General features: G+C 46.2%; 1 protein-coding gene across 1 annotated transcript in view; it reads left to right on the top strand.

Annotated features, from left to right (window-relative positions):
• LOC135392516 (uncharacterized) overlaps positions 1-12,957 on the top strand; it is a 381,438-nt gene extending 368,481 nt beyond the window's left edge. Inside the window, exons 9-11 of the mRNA XM_064623223.1 lie at positions 8,797-9,070; positions 11,548-11,698; positions 12,713-12,957. Of these exons, the coding sequence (XP_064479293.1) occupies positions 8,797-9,070; positions 11,548-11,698; positions 12,713-12,957 (670 nt within the window). The remainder of the gene's footprint in view (positions 1-8,796; positions 9,071-11,547; positions 11,699-12,712) is intronic.
• Positions 12,958-21,086: the final 8,129 nt, after the last annotated feature.

Raw genomic sequence — 21,086 nt, 5'->3', positions numbered from 1 at the left:
TGTTTTTCCTTTTTTGGTAAAATTTCTTTCATTGCATGTATCATTGAAGTTTTTAATTGTATTAGTAGTGTGACAATCTTGAGATAACCATTGATGTCTTTTGTAGCAGTTCCTTTTTTTTCTGAGATAACGTAAGCTATAACCATCAATCTTTCTTGCACGATGTCATGTACCGTGTTTTTGAGATTTTCTTGTTTGAAGTATATACTTACACCTGTCACATACAAGCGTACATTATTTGTATATGTTTTTGCTATATATTGTTTACACAAGTTTGTTCACCACTTGCAAACCCAATGTGCAAAACTATGCATGGGTAGAGAGCATGCTTCACTTGAGGCACTCCTGCGTATTTCTATATGCATGCTCCTGGGGAAAAGAATATTCGCTTTCACTCTCGTGCAGTGCAAAAAAATATATGGATTTAAATGTAAGCAATTTAAAACTCGTCAGTTGCGTAGTTTGTGCCAATTGAAGTGTGTAGGAATTCAAACACGTTTCGAATAGAAGATATTTTAAATTAGAATGATTGACTTCTGTATTCAGTGTACACCAACTTGCTCTATCCCTCGAATGTGTCGTTCATGATCTTCATCCTTTCATCTATGCATGGAGCAGTCCTATCCGCACAACATGTTTGCTCACATTAATTCAATTGACACACTGATCATGATATTTCGATGCTAAACCAATTGCTCAATTCGTTCTTCTTCTGTGAAGGCGATCTTCATTGCACAACACGTCGGTTCAGATTGTTCCAATTGGAAATCATTGTTTCTCATTGGCACCCAGTAAACTAATTACTTGATTTGGTTCTTGATTTCCTATTAGTCTTCTTCATCACAACACCTGTTAGAGCGCTAAAACATGAAGCTATCTTTCCCCCAACACTTCTCATTACTTCAATGAGAGATACCTGCGTTATTCACATTAAATGAATTGGGTGTCCCAGTTCTCATTGAAAGTCATTGGTTCTCATTAAACGAATTAGATCCTGGTTCCCTGGAAGACTCCTTCTCCACAACATCCGTTAGAGCGCTCAAACATAAAGTCAGCTTTCCCGCAACACTTCTCATTACTTCAATGAGAAATACCTGCGTTATTCACATTAAATGAATTTGGTGTCTCAGTTCTCATTGAAAGTCATTGGTTCTCATTGGACAAATTAGCTCCCGGTTCCCTGGAAGACTCCTTCACCACAACATCTGTTCGAGCGCTCAAACATAAAGTCAGCTTTCCCGCAACACTTCTCATTACTTCAATGAGAAATACCTGCTATATTCATATTAAATGAATTGGATGCATACATTCTCATTGAAACTCTTTGAAATTGATGCGGGCGCTTAATGAGATCGGGTCTACTCTTTCCAGCGGGGGATATGGGTGTCTCCGGCATCCGGTTGAACTCGCGTCGTCGGACAATTACATATTCGACGGACTCAAGAACGATCTTGGCGGCCGGAAGTTTGGTTCCGACGAAGACGTCAAGCGAGCGGTGCATGAATAGCTAAGTAGTGATGGAAAACTATCAATAAATTGACTATCAATACTATCGATATTTTTCGAGAACTATCGATGGTGTCGAAAACTAGAGATAGTCTGAAAACTATCCATTGTTGACTATCGATAATACCATCAATAGCGTTGAAGAACTATCGATAGTTTTACGATAATCGGCTACTGATAACACTGTTCTCTTTTTTTTTTTTCTTAACTACCAATAGCTAGATTTGGTTCGCACTATCGATGCTTTCGTACCCGTCTTCGGAATAGCAAGCCGGCTCTTTGCCTGGCTATCCTTTCCTTTCTTTTTTTCTTAATAAACATATCCCCCCCCCCTCCCCGTCTTCGTTTTCGCACTGGCACAGTGACAACGAAAACGGAACGACGCAAGTTATTTCCGTAAATTTAGCAGGAATGTATGAATGATGCACTGCAAGCCGCGAAAGGAAATACTCATCACAAAATCGTACGCACACATGAGACTGCAATACCAGTCAATCCAGTGCAGAGACTATCACGTGACGGTGGGGTTGGTTTTAGCGGCGTGAGAAGCTCAAGGTCAGCGTCGGAAGGAAAGCTGAGCAGCTTTCCTCAACAACTGAGAGCACTCTCAGTAGTATTGCAAAAAAAACTTGTATAGGAGTGAGGCGTTTTCTTTTTCTATTTTTATCTGCTCCCCGATAGTTTTCCCGATAGCCAACTGTCTATAGTACTGTCGATCGTGTTCTTACTATCGGCAGACGACTATCGATAGTGCTATCGATAGTTTTCTTGGTATCGATAGTTCGAATTTCATACGACTATCGATAGTATCGATAGTACTATCGGTAGTTTCGCATCACTAATGGCTACGCACTTGACTGAAAAAACTTCTCTGCTGGAATCATGCGCTTCCGAAACAATGGTGCGCCCACATTGGAAAGCAGGGAGACTACGTAGAAAAATGATGCATTGTTTCCCAGAAAATTCATTTCACTGTTCGTCAGCATATTACTTAAGACTGCGTATTGAAACGCCCTCATATGCGAACTTATCATGAAAAGTACGAGCACTCTCGTACGGAATTTATAGACGTGAACGTTAGCGACAGGAGCATCGTCTATACACTTCGACCAAGCCCCGTCTTCGCCATAAAAATGCGGTTGTATGGAGAATATGATCAATATAAAGCTTTCAAGAGATAATAAAGTATCCGCTAAGCTGCTTATCGAACATTATAGCCATGAATGTTTATCGTGCCGTCCTTTGAAACGGAGTTTAACCCGCAAACGAGCCACGTAAACCACGAGGAATTGAGGTATTTCATATCTGCACTGCTCAGATTAGATAAAGCCGGCTGTGAAAAAAACGTGCACGTTCCACAGCTCTAAGTCGAAATGTGGTCGCTGGAATAAATTGTAGCCCACCCTTTCACGACACCAAGCAGTGTGCTACGTCGCGTGTTCGCCCAGGAGTTCGCCCAGGAGTTCATACAGGAGTCAGAGGAAAATACCCGAATACACCCACAGGTTGCATAATGAAGCCTGCGTCATCGTAGCCCTGAATTGCAAGAGCGCTCCGTCCAGCCTAGAATGATATAACTGATTGCGTATTGCTGCTGAGCGCTAAAAAGACGAAGTCATAACCCAACACATGCGCTAATTGCATCACTCTTCAAGTATAAGGGTGGTTTGGCTGTACTCATCAGAGCAGAAGATACGAAAAGCAGGAGCCGGCTCTCCTCTGCAGTATCACAGCTCTTGCAGTACGGAAGTGCGAGCCTGTCATTGCCAAATAGTTCACTAAAGCAGCACACATGATGCCTTCTCAGTAGCAAGTGACCTGGCAGCTGTACGCCAGTGCCAGAGGAACACATAATGCCATGCGACCGCGAATTTTTCCTCCGCGTTTTGATCAGCAGAAAACAACGCTTGGGGTTCTTTGCCACTTGATGTACATACCGGCGATCGTACCGCAGGTTCGTCCGTAGTCGTCCGTCGTTGACAGGCTGAAAACGTTTCCACGTCTGGGCACCTGAGGTCATGTGCTAGAAAAATTCACGGGAATGTGAACTGAAGCTGTCTCGAAAAAGAGAGCCTTGAAAAAATAGCATGCACCAACACTGTAGGTATTGTGAACTGTCGGCGTCCTTGATGCCTCCCCAGTGTTTCTAGATTTGCTCACGCTGTCGAGATATCAATCATACGACTTCGTTCACAGCATACCACGGTTGGCAAGGCCGTTCTGATTAGTGTTTCCTTCAGTTCGATGTCGAGCCAGTTCTTATCATTGTTTCAGCGTATCTTATTTCTTATTTCTCGCCTTTGTCGTGACTCGCGAGCTTGAATTATGTAATCTCAGGGTGAATTGCACTGGCCGATGCGGATCAAATTCGGCTGCTTCGCTGGTCGTTTCAGATCAATCAGCACACCGACACCAAGATGAACGAGACACTTAGACAGAAGCGCAGGACACGCTGTCATGAGCATCGTGAGAACTTTAATGGCAGAACCACAAAAACAGGAAATAAATGAGAGTGAAATGCATAAACAAACAAAACTATTGGCATGGATTCTTTTGCAAAAGCTTCTGGCGGCAAGAATTGCAAGATATAACATACAATGCCTGGTTGCTGCAACCAAGGCCGACGCTGTCGGACTGCTCGGTTCTTCCAAAATGCGCATGCAGTACGCGATGGGTACTTGCACCTGGTGTAAAAGTTAGCACACATCGCAGCGGCTGTGAGAGGTCAAGTGCTCGAAAAGAAATTCAAGTCACGCAGATAGGACAAGGGCGCCTTTTTCAGTAGTGCAAACGGAAATGGGCATTGAATGGCGCGCCGTAGGTTAGGACCACGACCTACTAGATTATAACGACCATGTGACAATCAGAAAACCCTATGAGGAGCCTGTCCGCACGATCCGCCAGGGGCGCTACTGATCGGCACAACACGATTGGACGATGGAAATTTGAATTCTGAACGTGCAGGAGCGTGTGTACGACTACCGTAGCAGACGACAGCGATAGCCCCTATGAAAACGCGTAGAATGATGATGATAATCAACCTCAGAGTGAAACATCTGTGGAACGTCCACCGCTTGTACAGAAATACTAAGGTAAGCTGAAGTACAAAGTATTGTAGAAGTTGAGGAAGCAATAACTGGGACGATCAGAAGCGCCACCGCTACCTTCCATAAATGCGGCGCATAGAAGGGGTGCGCCTGACATGGTCGTTATAATCTAGTAGATCGTGGTTAGGACACGCATGACGGAACCCACGGAAACGTTTCTTCTTTGTTTTCTTTATTTTCTTGTGTGTGTTCTTGTGGGACGAGAACGCCATATGCAGTGTGTCAAGTTCTGTTTTGCGTTTCATGGGCTCTGTATTTTCATTCTCTCTTGAATCCTGAAAGCTCTCTCGACCTTTCTGGATACCATAGGACTTCGATCCTTATTGTGAAGGTACTCATTATTTAATTCCCCGCTTCACCACCAGCCTTGGGTAGAGCATCACCCCTGGCGATTAAACGCCCCTTTCATCATCTCAAAATAAAGTTGTCCTTCCTTTCTTGCACGTGCACAAATATTCCACGGCACTGTCTGTATTGCCATATGTAGGACGGGAAAAGCGGTAATACCAGCCCGCGTCACGTTTCAAAAATGGTACTGCGGTACTATTCGCGTACCAACGATTTCCATCCAAAACGGCAAACCTGAGAGAGACAAAAACACATAGACAGCGCAACACAGCAGCTCAAACCAGCCGTTACGCCGTTATAGAGTCGTTCGCTCGCGGGTCTCTACGCAATTTTATCTGTCACATTTCTATCCATCCTCGCAGTTTCGTTGCATTTAGCAAACAATGCAATGCCTCTACAGGGTTAGTCTAGCACACGTTACATATTTCGATCGCATCATAACAATGGGTGACGCAAACCGCCGTGTGTCTGTAGTTTGTTTCTTTGCGAGCGTTATGGTCCTGTAGAAGAAAAAATAAAAATCAAGCAAAATCTTACTCTATGCGTTTTCCGTGGTCCATCTCACTCAAAAACTGCCATTTCCTCCCGTGTGCGCTTCATTTTACGTTTCACCACACGCAGGCGGCACCAACATACAAAGAAGGGGATTAGTGCCAAACGTCAGCACCTCCATCTCTCGTCGTTGGCAGCGCCGCCTGTGTGAGGTGATGTGAGTGTAATGAATGTGAAGCAGACGTAAGACAAAAATGGCGGTGTTTGTGTGAGATATGGAAAATGCATTGGGCGAGATCTTGCTCGATTTTAAAGCTTCCCTACATGCCCACAACGCTTGCAATAAAACTTCAAACAAATAGATATCAGTCTGCAAAGTTTGGGGTTGGCTAAACCCTGTCTTCTATTTTCACGATTTTTTTTTATTGCACGCTCCTGCAATGCTCGTGGAAGAAGCGCTGTAGATGCTGCAACAGTGGCGTCCCATGTCGTCAAGCTAAAATGTTGTACTTTTTCTGGTTTTTCCCTCGCATAACGTGAATTCGTGTCTTCATGCGACGAAGTCAACTTATAGAAGGCGCACCGAATGCTTGTTAACTAATTGTCTCCTGGAAAGCCACTCACTCTGCACTTTCACTTTCTGCACCACTCACTGGGTGCAATTTGTTGTCCTGCGACAGTTACGGGTAGAGGTAAACATTTGGTTCACGTGACATTGAAGTCTCTATATAGTTTGCAGAAAAGCGCTGCGCGTTAAAAGCATTATAAAGCGGCAGACAGGTACTTTACGTTGACGGCATAGACCAACAGTCTATTGCTTGCAAATCCAGCGCAACAAGTTTTTCCATGCGACCGAACACGTTTAATATGTTTAATTTGCGAGGAAAATTACGGTAAAAAGACTCGAGCAACGCCACCTGGATACAGAAGGCCTTCTTAATGCCTCCTCTCCCTCCTTCGCTACGTGGACACCTAGTCTGACTAGTCAGACACCTAGACACCTAGTCAGAAGACTAAAAGTCCAACACGCTTTCCAGAAAATTAATCTTGAGAGATACGTGGGACCGTTTTGCGCTTTATTTTGTTTCCGCATTTAGCACGAGGGGACGTTAACTACTCACAGATGACAGTGACAGCCCATTCGGCTGACGGTGGCTCGTCTCCATATGGCTACGGCAACTGAAAGCACGTTCGTGATTGGTTACGGCTGTTGAAAACATGATCCTGATTAGCTGACTCTTAGTTGTTACGTCACGTCGACGAGTAAGCAAAAGAACCACCGCAGGAAACCTTATTCTCTTTCTGCAGAAGGCAGGTCATGCTCAGCGACCCATCTAACACGTTGCTCTTCCCGACGAACTCATGCACCCTCTACGCATCACCACCCTTCATCCTCTGTCCTCCATCCGTCCTTCTTTCGTTTTCTCTCTCTCTTTCTTTTTTTCTTTTTTTTTTTTGCTATAGTCGTGACGACGCCCACTTCTGTGGGGCCAACAACGGCGAGCCGATCCTGCCATTATCCCCCTCCCCGACGAGTCAGCAGGCTTTCTCTATCTAGGTGGTGTTAGGGTGCCTCAATACTAGCTCCCTCTGGGGAGTTCTAGCGTGGCGTTAGCTCGAGGCGACGTCTGGAGGGAAATAATTTCCAATTCAAGCAACAGTGATCTATACGCGTATGTGGTGGAGACGGATCTGCTGCTCCTGATGTAGCCTGCGCTGCTGTAGCCGATACATAGCCGACTTCTTTTTCTTTTTTCGTTGCAGAAACTGTGTTATGCGCGTGTAATGTAGCTTTGCCGTCGTGCTTGACGAGCAATGCGGAGTTCATGGCAACTTCGACCCAGTTGAACATGAAAGGACTGATGTTCTGAGGGTGGAACAACATAGAAGGGACAAATACATACAAAGCCTCAATTTGCCTAAGAAATTACCGATGAAAGAAAGTCACTGAAAAGGTTAGCTAGCTGTAGGACTCGAACCCGCCTCAGATCATCAGTTCTTTCATGTTCAACAGTTGCCGCCTGCGTCGATCCCGTCGTACGAATGTGTGTATGAGTGAGCAAAAATGTAAGAGTGAAAGGAGGATGAGTGAGAGAGAGTGGCTCGTTTGTCCCTTCAGATGACGCACCCTGGAAGTCGCTGAGAGGGCGTGTTAGCTTAGCTCAATTGGTAGACCCCTGGACCGGCAATCCAGAAGATGTGGGTTCGAGTCCTACAACTAGGTAACCTTTTCAGTGACTTTCATCTTTTATCGGCAGCTTTCTTCGACACAGTGTTGCCCGATGTCCGTAGCTTTGAATTTTAATTTTCTTTATGATACCTTTAAAGGATCATGATACTTCGGCTCCAGTGTTTGCCGGATAAATCATCCACGTGATCCGGGGTTTGAAGTTTCACAGCAAAGCAGATAATATACTGTTAGAAATCTGATGGCGTGAATACGGAAACTCACCCGGCCCTGACATCACCGCTGGCGTCTCCGCCAGTGAGGCTTCCGCGGGAGAGGTCACGTGTTGTGAACACCAATAGAAATCGTCCAGGCTCTTGCGCTTCTGATGTCAGAGCTGGACCCAGAAGTGCGTGTATGGATTTTTACCTCCGCGACGATGACACCCGGAAAAATAATTCAATTTCATCCAATACTCTGACATGCAGTGCTACAACGTGCGCATGAATGAAGTGATAATATCAAAGTGCCATTTCCCGTTTAAAGAGGCTGTGACGCCTCGACCTACGTTATTATTGCGGATAAATGAAGAACAATAGCAATGGCGATGGGGTGGTAACTTTGGGGCTACGAGCGCTCCGCCTGCCTGCATTACTCTCATAAACTGTAACAAGGTGCTAGTAATGCATTACAAAATACAAATAATTTTCCCACCTATGCTGGCGTTGGGTATCCCTCAGACGCCATTAGACAGATGTCGGCACAGTTCCCTATGAAGTCGGCCCAAGACATACGATCCCAATCCAGGGCAATATACCGCCATACGGGCATGCACATGGCACGAAAATAAAATGTTACCCACCAACCACAGGTGCACGTGACTTCCCCAAATCTCTTCCATTGTGTATCCTGCACTATGTTTACTCCCCATACCTCAATTCAACTTCAATCCCCCATGAAGTATACTCGAGAACCAAAGGTACACGCGACTTCCCCAAGTCTCTTCCACTGTGCATCTTGGACTATTTTTACGCCCTATACGTCCCAACTTAGCTAATTCAACTTCAATCCTCCATGCAGTATATATTACCGGTTGACTGCTCAATTTGGTTCCCTTTTTTTTTCATTGATCATTCGCACAGCAGAGACGATGGTTATGCCTTTTCCACTATCCAGGGACCTATCTGAAACACGACTGAAAGAGCTCCCTACCCTCGGTTTGGAAGGCATCGAGGTCCTCGAACTCCGTGATGTCCCAACTCTAGAACGTTTCCCATCCGTGTACCACTTCCGTTTCATCCGGGAGGCTCATCTCACCTACCCGTACCACTGCTGCGCCTTCCAGTTCCCCGAGGCTCACAATCCTGAGGAGCATCAACGCTTCCAGCAGAGCTGCCAGAAGCAAGGCTCATCAACGGAGAATGAAGCGCACAACTATGCCACGCACAAGGTACGGTAGACGTTGCATTACGTTATATAGCTTACTCTTTGGTGAAGGATCTTGTGGCATTCCTCGGGTGCTCCAACCACGCTGACAGGGCAGTGTCTTGGAAGCGACTTTGAATCGACTTCGACTCCGACTAGAAATGCCAGCTGCCGACCTTACCACCTTCCGCTTGTTTGCTTCGTGTCTCCTGTCGGTCGGCACCGTTGCAGGTGAAGGGTTTTATAGCCGTGCCCCTGGACGCGACTGCAAGAACAGCGCGGGCGCAGTGACCATTTACATGCGGGATGAGTCAACGCTTCGCTCCTATTCCTCTTTGCTGACTGCGAAGACGTGGGTGAGATGTGTGCGGTGCAATTTGAGAGGGGAGTCACGTCATGGTCGCCTACTTTGCCCTCACCACAGCAGTTTCGAGTGTTAAAACATACATCACCTGCGCCTTAACAGTCCACATGCCACCGCCGATACGGTCTACAAGAAGCGCTGATGTTGCAACTCGTCACTAGAACACGGACCGTAACAACCTCGAGAAAGACCTGCATCAGTAGTTTACCCAGAACATGCATGCTCGGGGACAACATCGAACAATATGCCGTCAATAGTATTTTCCATGATGCGAGACGAAGAAAGCACGTCGCTGTGCTACGTTTCCTCTATAGCACAGCGAGAACTAAACAGTTCAAACTATCTCCCCATTTCTAAAACACTTACTTACACTGTCTTACGCGCTGTCTTACGCGCAGACATCGCGGAGCACAAGTGCAGACCCAAACATCTAAGAATATGCATAATGTAAAACCCCGAGACTAGGGAACACGAAAGGACAGACACAACACTGAGCCTCAGTGTTGTGTCTGTCCTTTCGTGCTCGGGGTTTTACATTATACATCATCTTCACCAGCTTGCTTACTTCCTAGCCATTTTTTCATTATCAAACAATACTTCTCGACCGGGCAAGTCAAGCGCGAGAAATCCGACAATGCACGTTCTTTCTGCCGTCATATCAACAGGAGGTGTCGCGGTATTCTCAAAACGTTAAATCCGAATCTCTCAATGCAAATAGTCGACAAAAATTCCAAGCGTCACGTAGCTTCGTTACAGGTTTCCAAGGAAAACGCGCCTGTGATCCCTTACGGCACCGAAATATAGCTGATGCTAAGGCGGCACAGAAACAATTCTGGGTTTGTTACGAGAAAACACTCCTTTCGGCCTTTCGCGCGTGGATGCACGTAATCTCAAATAGGCTTCCCGCTTGCGTAAGACGGCGTATTTGAGGTATGCCGCTTTGTCACTCCCCAGCTGGTGCGAAACAATGTGTCAACTTTCAACGTTGTCAATGTTATATAAGGAAGGTTTTTATAGGTCTGTTGCAGTCGTGCGCGCGTAAGTAATATCTCGTCTTCGTTGCATTTCACCTCATAAACCTTATATAGGTGGACAACAGCCCCACAGAGAGGAACGAGGCGAACTTCCGCCTCAGGCAGGATAAACGCGAAGCCTCCCCACTAACAGAAGCTCTGCGTACAAAAGCACAGAGGAGAGCTCGTCTGCACTTCCGAGCTCAAAAACTATTTTGACTCTCGGTTTCTTGTCCAACCGCTCGATCCAGAGACTTGCCGCCCGGCGCCTCCTCTGGCCCAAGGCACCTGCCCTCCTTGCGCCCCTTCCGAACGGCTCTGGTCCCACAGCATGACCACCATCATCATTATCATTATCAAAATCTCTGTGAATGTGTGTCTCGTCGGTCCTCATTTGCCGAAAAAAAGCGAACAGTGTCGAAACAACGGTTTGGCGTACCGTCTCGAGGACATGCCGCCACTGCAGGTGGACAATCGCTAGTAATGCCACCCTAAAACGGTGGCTTCCCTTAATGTGAACGGCTACAAATATGAATACCTGGCCAGCCCACAGTCATCCTTACGCTATTCAGAAATATATCCATGACCAGTCGTGAAGAACATGTTCAGCAGTATGAGCCATGTATCCTCTGGCACCCCATGAGCATAGCCAGTCCACCTAGGTCGCTATTCAACTATACTGTGGAAACAACCGTCCAACGGGGTCGTTGAGACGAGTAGCGCAGTCGAGAAGAAGGTATATAGTCTGTCAAAGATTTGTTACGGATGGTCGCCCCTGAGAAGTGTCTCGCCGAAATAACTCGATCTAGAAGGGCTGCACCAGCTTTCCCCTCCTAGACCGCAACATCACTTACAAGATATAACTCGTGCACCTGTTTATTAAGAGCTAACGATACATCAAAGTAACAAAATTAAAAAGGAGAATAGAAAGCAAATTCAAAGAATATTCGTCTTGCCGCCCCAAGCCTCGAGATTTGCGTTATGGACAAAGGGTATGCCGACATTCCAGTGTATGTGTGTCCTTGCTGCACTAACGAAATGTGTGCGTGTGAGCAGCCAACTTTAGTGTGAGACGATGAATGGGACAGCACAGTTTGTTGTTGTTGATGGCCACCTGTTTTCCAGTTGGTGTACAGGAAGACGAGAGCTTTGGACAAGGTCAGTCAAGGCCTTGCTTCCATTGGTCGCACTGTGCTGGAAGGAATGGGGTACATCTTCCGAAGAAGAAGCCGCGACGTAGGCCAGGCTGAACACGGGTTTGGTGGCGTGCAACAAGGTATGGGTTATCGTTGCCTTTCTACATAAACATCGGTTTCCAAACACTATAATGTTGAATTTAATTGGGATAGCAATTCCTGCCCTTGACTGGGTGGGGTTTCAGTGCATGCTCCCGGCGGGGTCGTATACATGTTTGCTTTTTCAACAGAATACTAGCATTCGAGGTACGATGCCCGCACTGTGCATAAAGCGTGATTCGCAAGCTTTCTCGGGTTTGCTTTGGCCACGTGGGGTTCTGCAAAATGCTTTGGAATCGCACAGTATAATTACACACAGCGAGATGCGCCATGTTTCCACTCTCCAAGAGACGCACGACTACCTGCGTAGTCGAACATCACAGCCTCACTTATCGCGCGCACGCCTCATCTTCTCTATCGTATTCCGCTGGCTTTGCCCCAAGGAAATCGCTGGGTCAAAAAGTATTCCTCCTTGGGGCAAAGCTTCGGCGTCTGCTCCGCCAATGGAACGTTCAAGGCATGACCCGATTCTGCCAATGGAACGGTTTTTGCTCCGTCTGGGGGCAAAACTTTGACCCAGGTCTGCCAATGGAATGCGCCATTATTCTTGCATATCCGCCTCTTTCACACAAGCCTGTGCTAGAGTGTCTTACGTTGTGATGCGCTTGATACTGTGGGAGCAGGGCCGGCGATAGGGCGGGGGGGGTGAGTAAGGCGACCGCCTTAGGCCCCGCGCTCGCATAGGCCCCGCGCACGAGGCCCTCAACCAGGAATTACTTTTTTCTTAAATATCAAGTATGCACTTAATCGCACGCGCGATCTTCGACTAATGTGTTATTATGTGTTATAATATGTAATGTTACTAAACAGTGTTATGTGCCATTCTGTCATGTGATGAGAAAAAGTCAGACTTTTAAGAAAAATCAGCCAACCCTGCAAGCTATACCGAGGATTTCGCACCCTTCTCTCCTGCTGCCATTTCCCGTGCTGCTAAAATCTCCCACTGCGAAAATCTTATAATTTCTTATCTTTTCATTACTGCTGGTGTGAAACAGGCCCCGCGATGTGCCTTTGCCTCAGGCCCCGCACATCCCTAGCACCGGCCCTGTGTGGGAGCTATTTGAGTCTCAACCTGACGGCTTTGCAGCTGCTGGTGTCGATGGCAATGGCGCTGATGTGGACGATGCAGACCGTCACGATCTACAACATGGCGGCAAATACGCCAACGACAGTAGCGAGTCGCCTTACAGGAAAAAAATTCCCTGGCGATTTAGCGGTAAATGCGAGAGAAATTTCTTAGCATTAAGCGCCTTTTCCGGTCCATTCTTGACTTCCGGGTATCCACTCCCGGACTAAACCCAACTTCCGGTTGTCCACTTCCGGTCCAAACCCGACTTCCGGTTGTCCACTACCCGTCTATACTTCATTTCCGGTAACCATTTCGAGTTCTCTATTTGCGGTCTAACCTGACTTCCGGTTCTCTATTTGCGGTCTAACCTGACTTTTGTCCACCTCCCGCCTATACTTGACTTCCGGTTCGGTACTTTCAATTGCTATACGTAAGTTCATTTAATTAACCTTTAATTAGCCTCAATTACGTTCAATTACCCTTTAATTACCCTTTAACTACCGAAAGAAACCGCAGGTTACCTGGGGTAAGCTTCAATTGCATTTAATTCCCTTTAATTACGTTTACTTTAACTCCTCTCAATTTCCCTTTAATTGACGTTGATTACGTTCAGCAAACTGTGCGCTTTGTGCGTCTGTGGAAAACACAGAACACATCGTTATGCACTGCACAAGGTATGCATCCCAAAGAGTGAACTCCAGTCGTGCAATCTCATTCTTCAGTGCCCCACTCTCATCCTCAACGGATGAACCTCATGCTTTAACCTCATCCATCTCATCATTCTTCCGGTTCCTCCGTTCCTCTTAGTTTCTCGCAATTCATTTCACTTCTAGGGGATGTAGCTAGGCATGTGCACGTACAGTTCGGTGACCGGGAGGGTTGACGTTTTTCTATTTTTATCTTTTCATTTTTCTTTTTTCTTTCATTGAGGGATCTTTGTGGGAGTAGCAGAATTCGTCAGGTGACGAATTCAATATCTTCCTTTTTTATATATAATCAAACTCAAACTCATCAAAATCAACTCCTTCCTCTTCTTCGTTCGTTCTCGGTCGCTCTTTCAAAAAGTTCAGGGAGAAACGCAGTCTCTTGCTTACAAGTGGACATGAAAGCAGCCGACGCGCATTAATTTGAACAACATGAAGTCCATAGGCACAACACGATATGTTCTAAACGTTACTTCCTCTTAGCTCCTGCAAAAAAAAAGAAAGGAAAGAAAGAAAAAGAAAAAGGGAAGGAACCAGTGGAGTGGATCAATCTGTTCACGTTCGCTGTAAAGGGGTGGAACTATAGCTCACCACAGCGGAACAGCGGAAACGGCTGCGGAGTGGACATCTATCTTTCATGATGATGATGATGATTAAAGAAAAAAATGGGGATTGCAACCCTCATCACGAGGGCCGGCTACCCCGGACCATCTGAGGAAAGGAATGCCAGTCACATCTACCCACACCCACTGGAGATGTTGCGAAGCGGCGACGAACGCCACAGTCAGGGTCATAGCCCGTCTAACAGCTTGGTGTCCCTTAAAAACTGTGTAACTGCTTGCAAAGCTGGCAGTTGAGTGCTCGTTGGCCATGGGCCCAGCACCTCCTGCGCTCCGAAGGGTCGATTGTCATCCCGGCTTAACGCGGCTACAAGGCTGTCATGACACTCCGAGTATCTTGGGAACATAAGTGTAATATGTTCGACGTCTTCGAAAGAGCCACAGACTGGACAATTATGAGAGTCCGCCTTCCCAAGCCTGTACAGGAGTCTTGCACTGTATGGTACATTGAGCCGGAGCCTGTGAAACAATGACGTAAGCTGCCGCGGCATGGATGTTGGGAGGACCAGGGCTAGTTCGGGGTCAACCCGGTGCAGAAGGGAAGATCCAGCCTCGCCACGAAACCATTGATCTCTTGACAGCTTATGGCTCAGAGACTTTAAGGCACTCTTGGCGTCCGCCTTCGTGAAGTAAACACTGCGGAATGTACTATTTCCATGTGCTTTCCCGGCGTTGTGATCGGCCGCATCGTGTCCAGTGATCCCACAGTGGCCAGGTATCCACCGGAAAATGACGTCATGGCCAGCAGTCACTGCTTTTTGGTGCGCTACTACTATGTCATTCAGTACAGGGGCCGAGAGGTGGTGTGTACCCGGTGTCATAAGGGTCTGTAAAGCGGCTTTAGGATCACAAAAAATAACCAATTTTCCCTGGGAAGGCGCGCACGAGATATGTTCTATGGCTAGAAGAAGACCGTGTAGCTCTGCTGCTGTCGATGAAGTTCGATGCGGTAGTCGAGCACTGCGCGCAGTATTCGACGCTGGTACAACGAAGGCACAGGCGGATCCTGTAGGTATTGTGGAGCCACCCGCATATACCGCCGTGCGATCATCCAGACGGTGGATCAGTTCCAAGCTCAGCTGTCGCTGCATGCAAGGAGGTGAGGACTTTTTCGACGAAAAGCCTGGAACTTCTATATTGCTCTGACAGGGACACCACCCCACCATGGCAAAGACGATGCTGCAATGCGTTTATATGATGGTGAGATGCCTCGGTATGGCAGAATGACCTCGTGTAAAGTGGAATTAGCTCTCTTATTAATTGCTTCAACTAGGTTCTTAGAGCTGGTACCGGAAGTTCCTTTGCTTCTGCAACTGCGAGCTGGTTAGAAGCTGACCGATGAACCCCCAAGCACACTTTTAGGCTCCTGGCAACCACACTCTCGAGGATAGATTCTGAGGTGGGACACAGGCCTTGTAGAAGTGGCAGGGAGTACGCCAACATTGGTAGCTATTGGTAGCTATACAGACAGCTGTGTTTGAAATTGTCTGCGGCGGTCGGCTGACATCCTGACATTACAGGTCTGCATGTGGTAAGGTAAGGTGAGAGGAGGTAAGAAAGCAACCCTTCTGTATATGGGTGGGGTCGGCCGGACTCGACGGGCATACACGCAAACAGAGACTTGATTCGAAGTGCGACTTGAATACGATACGCTTCTGTCGCAATCACGTGAACGCGGCTACTAATGTGTTCGGGAGGTCATTTTTTCCATAGATCGAGAAGCAGACATGTACAAGATACTCAAAAATGTATTCAAGATAAGATGATAAATACTAACGTTAGAATGTAATTAAGATAGAGTCTACATACATGAAAATTAAAGTAATTAAGCTAGAGTACAAAATACTTCAAAAATTATTTGAAATACAATTAAGATATTATTTATCCTTGAACGCAAAAAGTCACTGGTCAATGCGGCAAGTCGCCGCTATGGCACATGAATCACCTAAACCCCACGCACTACGCTAGCCGCCGCTGTGTGATAGGAGTCATCTAAACACAAGTCCCAAAAAGATGACAAAGGGATGCCACATAACTCCACTAAGTATATGTGACCCAGAACAAAGCAAACTTCTAGCAGGTCTCTGCTCGGCGAGGTCAGAATTCGGCGTCACCGCGTCAGGGCACACATAATAGAACCCTAACTGGCCAAGGATTAGTACACAGGAGGCAAGATCTCTAAATGGAGACTTCCAAGAACGGCCAATGTCCGGGTCTAGAGTCACTATCCGAGTCAAGTCCGAGGGACTCAGGAAATTTCCAGTGAACAAGCAAGATAATGAAAGGACGAGACACAGACGAGATCCAAAACATGTAATTAGAGTATTGAGTAGAAAATACCATGCAATGTATTTTAAATAGAGTACAAATACGCAAAACAAAAAGTATTGAGTAGAGTACCAAAATACTGCAAATTGTATTTCAAATACAGTATTTTAAATACAATACTCCAAATACGTACAAGTCTGTCGAGAAGTTACCCGTCAAAAAGAACTCGTTACGAGTTAAGCTACCGTGTGAAAAATGTAACTAAGTTAATAACGGAGTTCTTCAGCTTGAAATGCAACTCGCAGTTACGGACTTACCTTAAAAAAAAAGAAAGAGTTACTTCCAAGTTACTTCATAAACAAAGTAGCACTACACATGTGCAGCGCGCGTGAGCAGTTGAGTTCGACCTTGAGTTGCCTGCGGAGGAGTGCAACACGCTTAGATCGTTTTCGTTTATGTCCAACAATTCGAACGCTTTGCATCTTAGTCCCCTGTGGGCGCACAATGGTTCAGCTTCATTTCAATGGCAGAGGTTCTTACTTCCTGAATAGAATACTGTCATTGATTGAATATCACGTTTTATGGAATAAAATCCCATGAAAGAACCGGAGAGCAAGCAAGAAAATATGTGGACGTGAGTGAAAAGCGAATTAAAAGTAACTTGGAACTTAGCTTAAGTTACTTTGGCAAAGTCACCTGAAAAACAAACGAGTTCCTCTGAAAGTTACCACGGCGCAAAAGTACCGAGTTAATTTACAAGTTGTCAAAAAAAGGAACTTAGTTACAGTGACGAGTTATTTGTAACGAGCTACCTCGAACTCTGCATTTTTCGAGGTGTTTTCTCGACACCCATGCTTATTCCATGTGCAGTATTACGTATTATAGCCAATACGTATGTTCCCAAATCGAGACGCAACCAGACAGACGTCATCCATTGGTTTGTTGTATGGACTACGCATCATGGCATAGGCTTCTAAAATCTCACGTGGCGAACTCATTTCAATATGCGCCTGCAATTACTTGACTGCCGCATCTTTATATAGAAATTAAGTCTTTTTCAAAGATGTGGTCAGCTTCGCCATGGGCTTTCATTGAAGGCTGTCGGATAACGGAAGCGAAATACGACGCATAAACATGCTGAATGCGTTTGACCGTTTGAGAAATTTAGCTGTGATTGAAAAGCTTTGAGATGCACACTATATTGCAAATTAACTTTGGAGATCTTTTGAAGGCTTTGAACAAAGTGCGTCGTAAGATTTTACGCAGCTATCTATCCAGTCCAATACAATGCGTGCAAAAAAGTAGTGCGTACGAAAACGAAGCTGCAACAGCTGCAGCACATCAGGCAAGCATTCTAGGTCCGTTCTTAGAAGCGTATACGAAGAGGGGAGTCAAGTCCTGTAGATCACATAAACAAAATACAGAGACCGACACTGAAGATTTTTGTTTAAGTTTAATTTGTACAAGCTTTCGCGTGGAGGTCCACGCTTCTTCAGGTACAAAGTGAAGTGATGACACACATACGTATAGGGAATACCCTATATTATAGATAATATAGGGTATTCCCTACACTATATTCCCTATAGGTCCGTTCTTAGTTGGAACCTGGTAGGACCGGGTTTCACCCTGTCGTGACTTACGCTTCCATTTTCTTATTTTCCCTATCGTCATCATCATCATCATTATCGTGTAATCATCATTTTATCAGGGTCGAGCCCCAATTAATCAGGAAAAGACGTCAACGAAATACTTGATAGTGGGCATTCTTGGGCTCTGAAAAAAAAATTTCTACATTAAATATTAACAACACCATAGGTATGAGTTTTCGACCTACATGAAAGAAGATTGAATAGAAAGTTAAATTGAAAGTGGCTTCGAAAATTAGGGATATAGGGGATAGGCTTCAGCTATTGAGAGTAATCTTTCCCAGTTCAACATGAAATTACGATTCGAGCAACCTGGTGTAGGATCGAGGCAGGTAACATTTCCTGCTCCAGATTGGCTGTAACGACTTGTCGTTGGCCGTTCTCCTTGGCCCCGTCTTGCATCCCAACCAGTGGGCTGTCCACCGCTGCTCTCCTCGGTTTTCTCCGAGTATCAGGACTCGTGAACTGCATGTGACGTTTCTCTAGTGTCTCTTTTCCTCTTTCTTTCCTTTTCCTTTCTCTCCTTTTCCTTCTTTTTATTTTCCGTTTTTTTTTAATAGCAAGCCGGCTCTTTGCCTGGCTAACTTTTCCTTTCTTTTTTTTCCCCTAATAAACATATCCCCCTTCCCCTGGGGTCGAGAAAGTATACACGGAGCATGAGTGTTGTCCTGCGTGTACCTCATGCTCCATGTTGATTATGTCTTTTTCTTCAGTCACCTTCAGGAAGTGTTCCTCAGATAATGTCATTGGTCTACCATTATCAACAAGTAGAATCAATAGTCTCTGTCATCGTTGTAATGCTTTACAGACAGTCGTATCTTCATGTCGGGGCAAAATTCAGAAAGTAGAACGCTTTACTCACATCTCATGTACAATATTAGTACTTTGTATGGGTTATGTCAAGCAAGGAAGACACCCAATGTCTAAATTACTCTTAGTGAAAAAAGCAGTTGGAGCAATCGCCAAGTGTAGATAAGGCTCCAGCACATGCATGCGTACCAGTACGTACGAACCTCGTGTTTACAGACAGTATGACGTAGATGCAGGCCAACTGATGGACAAACTCCACAGTGCGAAAGCCTGAGTCCAGGCACAAACAGAAGGACGACACCAACACGAGACTCAAACCAATGGAACTTGTGTTTGTGCCCCGACTCAGGCTATGGAGTTGTGTTAACAGAAGTGCGAGAGGATGTAGACCGTGTTGGGGTAAAATAACGTGATAACAAATGCGAAGAACGCGTCCTCTGTCCGTCCGTGTTTCTTCGCGTTTTGTTACCATGTGTTAACAGAGTCCAGTAACCGGGAACACAGCAAGAATAACAACAACAACAACTTTATTTTTAGATGACGAATGGGGAACCCAGCAACATATAGCAAGAAAAGCTATGCGGTGATGACTGGTTTGGCGGGGTTAGTCTTCTTTCGTTTCAAGATTGCCTTTCTCTGAGCAGCGTCCCCGGGACAAGGAAGGGTGGATCCAAACCAAATGTGCAACACTCTTTGCATTAACAATGCCATTAAATAGGGTATCCAATTTAATGACTCTACTCGACAGGAGCACATTTTTATGTCATTTCGGCCATTTCCAATGTTAACGTGGAAAAATGTTCAGGGACTAGAGTTTTCCGTTCTCTTTTTCTGCAAATCATTCTTGTATTGTATTGTGGACTCTATCAGATAAGCCACAGAAGGTTGTGTACTCACCTTGCTAAACTTTCCCTAACCATTTAGCCCGCTTGTTAACCGTGTCTTGATATTTTTTATTCCTCGGTGAACAACTGAGACAAGTTCTAAAACATTGCCACATTGCTATCACACTGAAGTGCGGCATCTCATCGTATACTCTCGAGCAGTGCGAACACCGCTGTGCTTTACATTTGAACCACCCCGCATATCTTACGAATTCCCTCCCTTAGAAAGCTTTAAACTGCTGGAGAGACGTTTCATTCATACTTACTCACTGAAGTGAAACTGGCAAGCTGGCAATAGCCTGGCTGACATTTCCGTTTTTTCTTTCACTCTATTAAACATATCGCCCCCCCCCCCCCCTTTGCACTGCCACTGTTCGAAGAAATTTTGCAGCCCCAACCGTAGCCTTTCCCTCCCAAGCCACATGCGCACATAATAGCTCACGATATTTCTGAATTTCGCCTTGCTTCGACAGTCACCTCCATGAACAGCCCTACACCCATTAAACCAAGGGGTGGGGGTGGGGGGGGTCGAAGTAGCTTAAAAGTAAGAGAAAAAAAGAGGGGCAGAGGAGAGTTGACGATTTCAAAGTGAGGCATAGGCAGGATGACCGATACTGGTGGGACGGAGGCACACTGTAGCTGAGAGGTGCGCTAGAGTGGTCTTTCCGCGAGGCCCGTTTCTTGAAGAAAATGCACGAGGCCGCTAGTTTTTGAAAGTCGTTCTGCATAAGAACCTTCGGGGAAGAGGACGTCCGTCAGTATGCCAGGCCTTGCGTGGGGAAGGTGGGTTTCCCGCATAGTATGGCATGCGCGGCATTCTGTCAGGATATGCGCGATAGTCTCCGGATGATTACGGTGACCGCAACTGGAGTCCTCCCTGGAGCCGATCTTGGAACACGTAACCTACGTAACCGATGGAGCATTGTCTGCATAACACGGGGAAGACCTTTCGTGGGAAGAGAGGGTCGATGATTCTGCATGATGTCCTGTTGTAGTTACTGAAGCCCTACCGAAAAGAGACTTAAAGACCAGGAGCCAGGTTAGGTCGGTTTAATCTGCGCGGCACAGAACTGAACTGCCGATATGCATGCGAGCTGTGCACGAGAAACAGACGGGCCGATTCGTCGTCGTCGAAGGCTACCGGCATGCAATGAGTGGCGCTACAGTTGCCCCCCTCCCAGAAGACCGGAGGGGTCTAGCCCAAGTCACATGACGGGTCGAGGCGGGTGGCTGAGGCGCTGCGGGGTTGTAGCTGGAAGCGGTAGTAGTTGCGTCTGGCGGGTAGGCCCGGCGCCTTGGAGGTAGGCGGGCTTGAGCCTATCAATCCCGACTGTTTGATCTTTACCGTTGACGAGGATACGAAAAGTC

The sequence above is a fragment of the Ornithodoros turicata genome, chromosome 4, assembly GCF_037126465.1.
Source record: "Ornithodoros turicata isolate Travis chromosome 4, ASM3712646v1, whole genome shotgun sequence".
NCBI classification, from domain to species: Eukaryota; Metazoa; Arthropoda; class Arachnida; order Ixodida; family Argasidae; genus Ornithodoros; species Ornithodoros turicata.
Note: the sequence above shows the minus strand (reverse complement) of the source record. Positions and strands in the feature narration are given on the sequence as shown.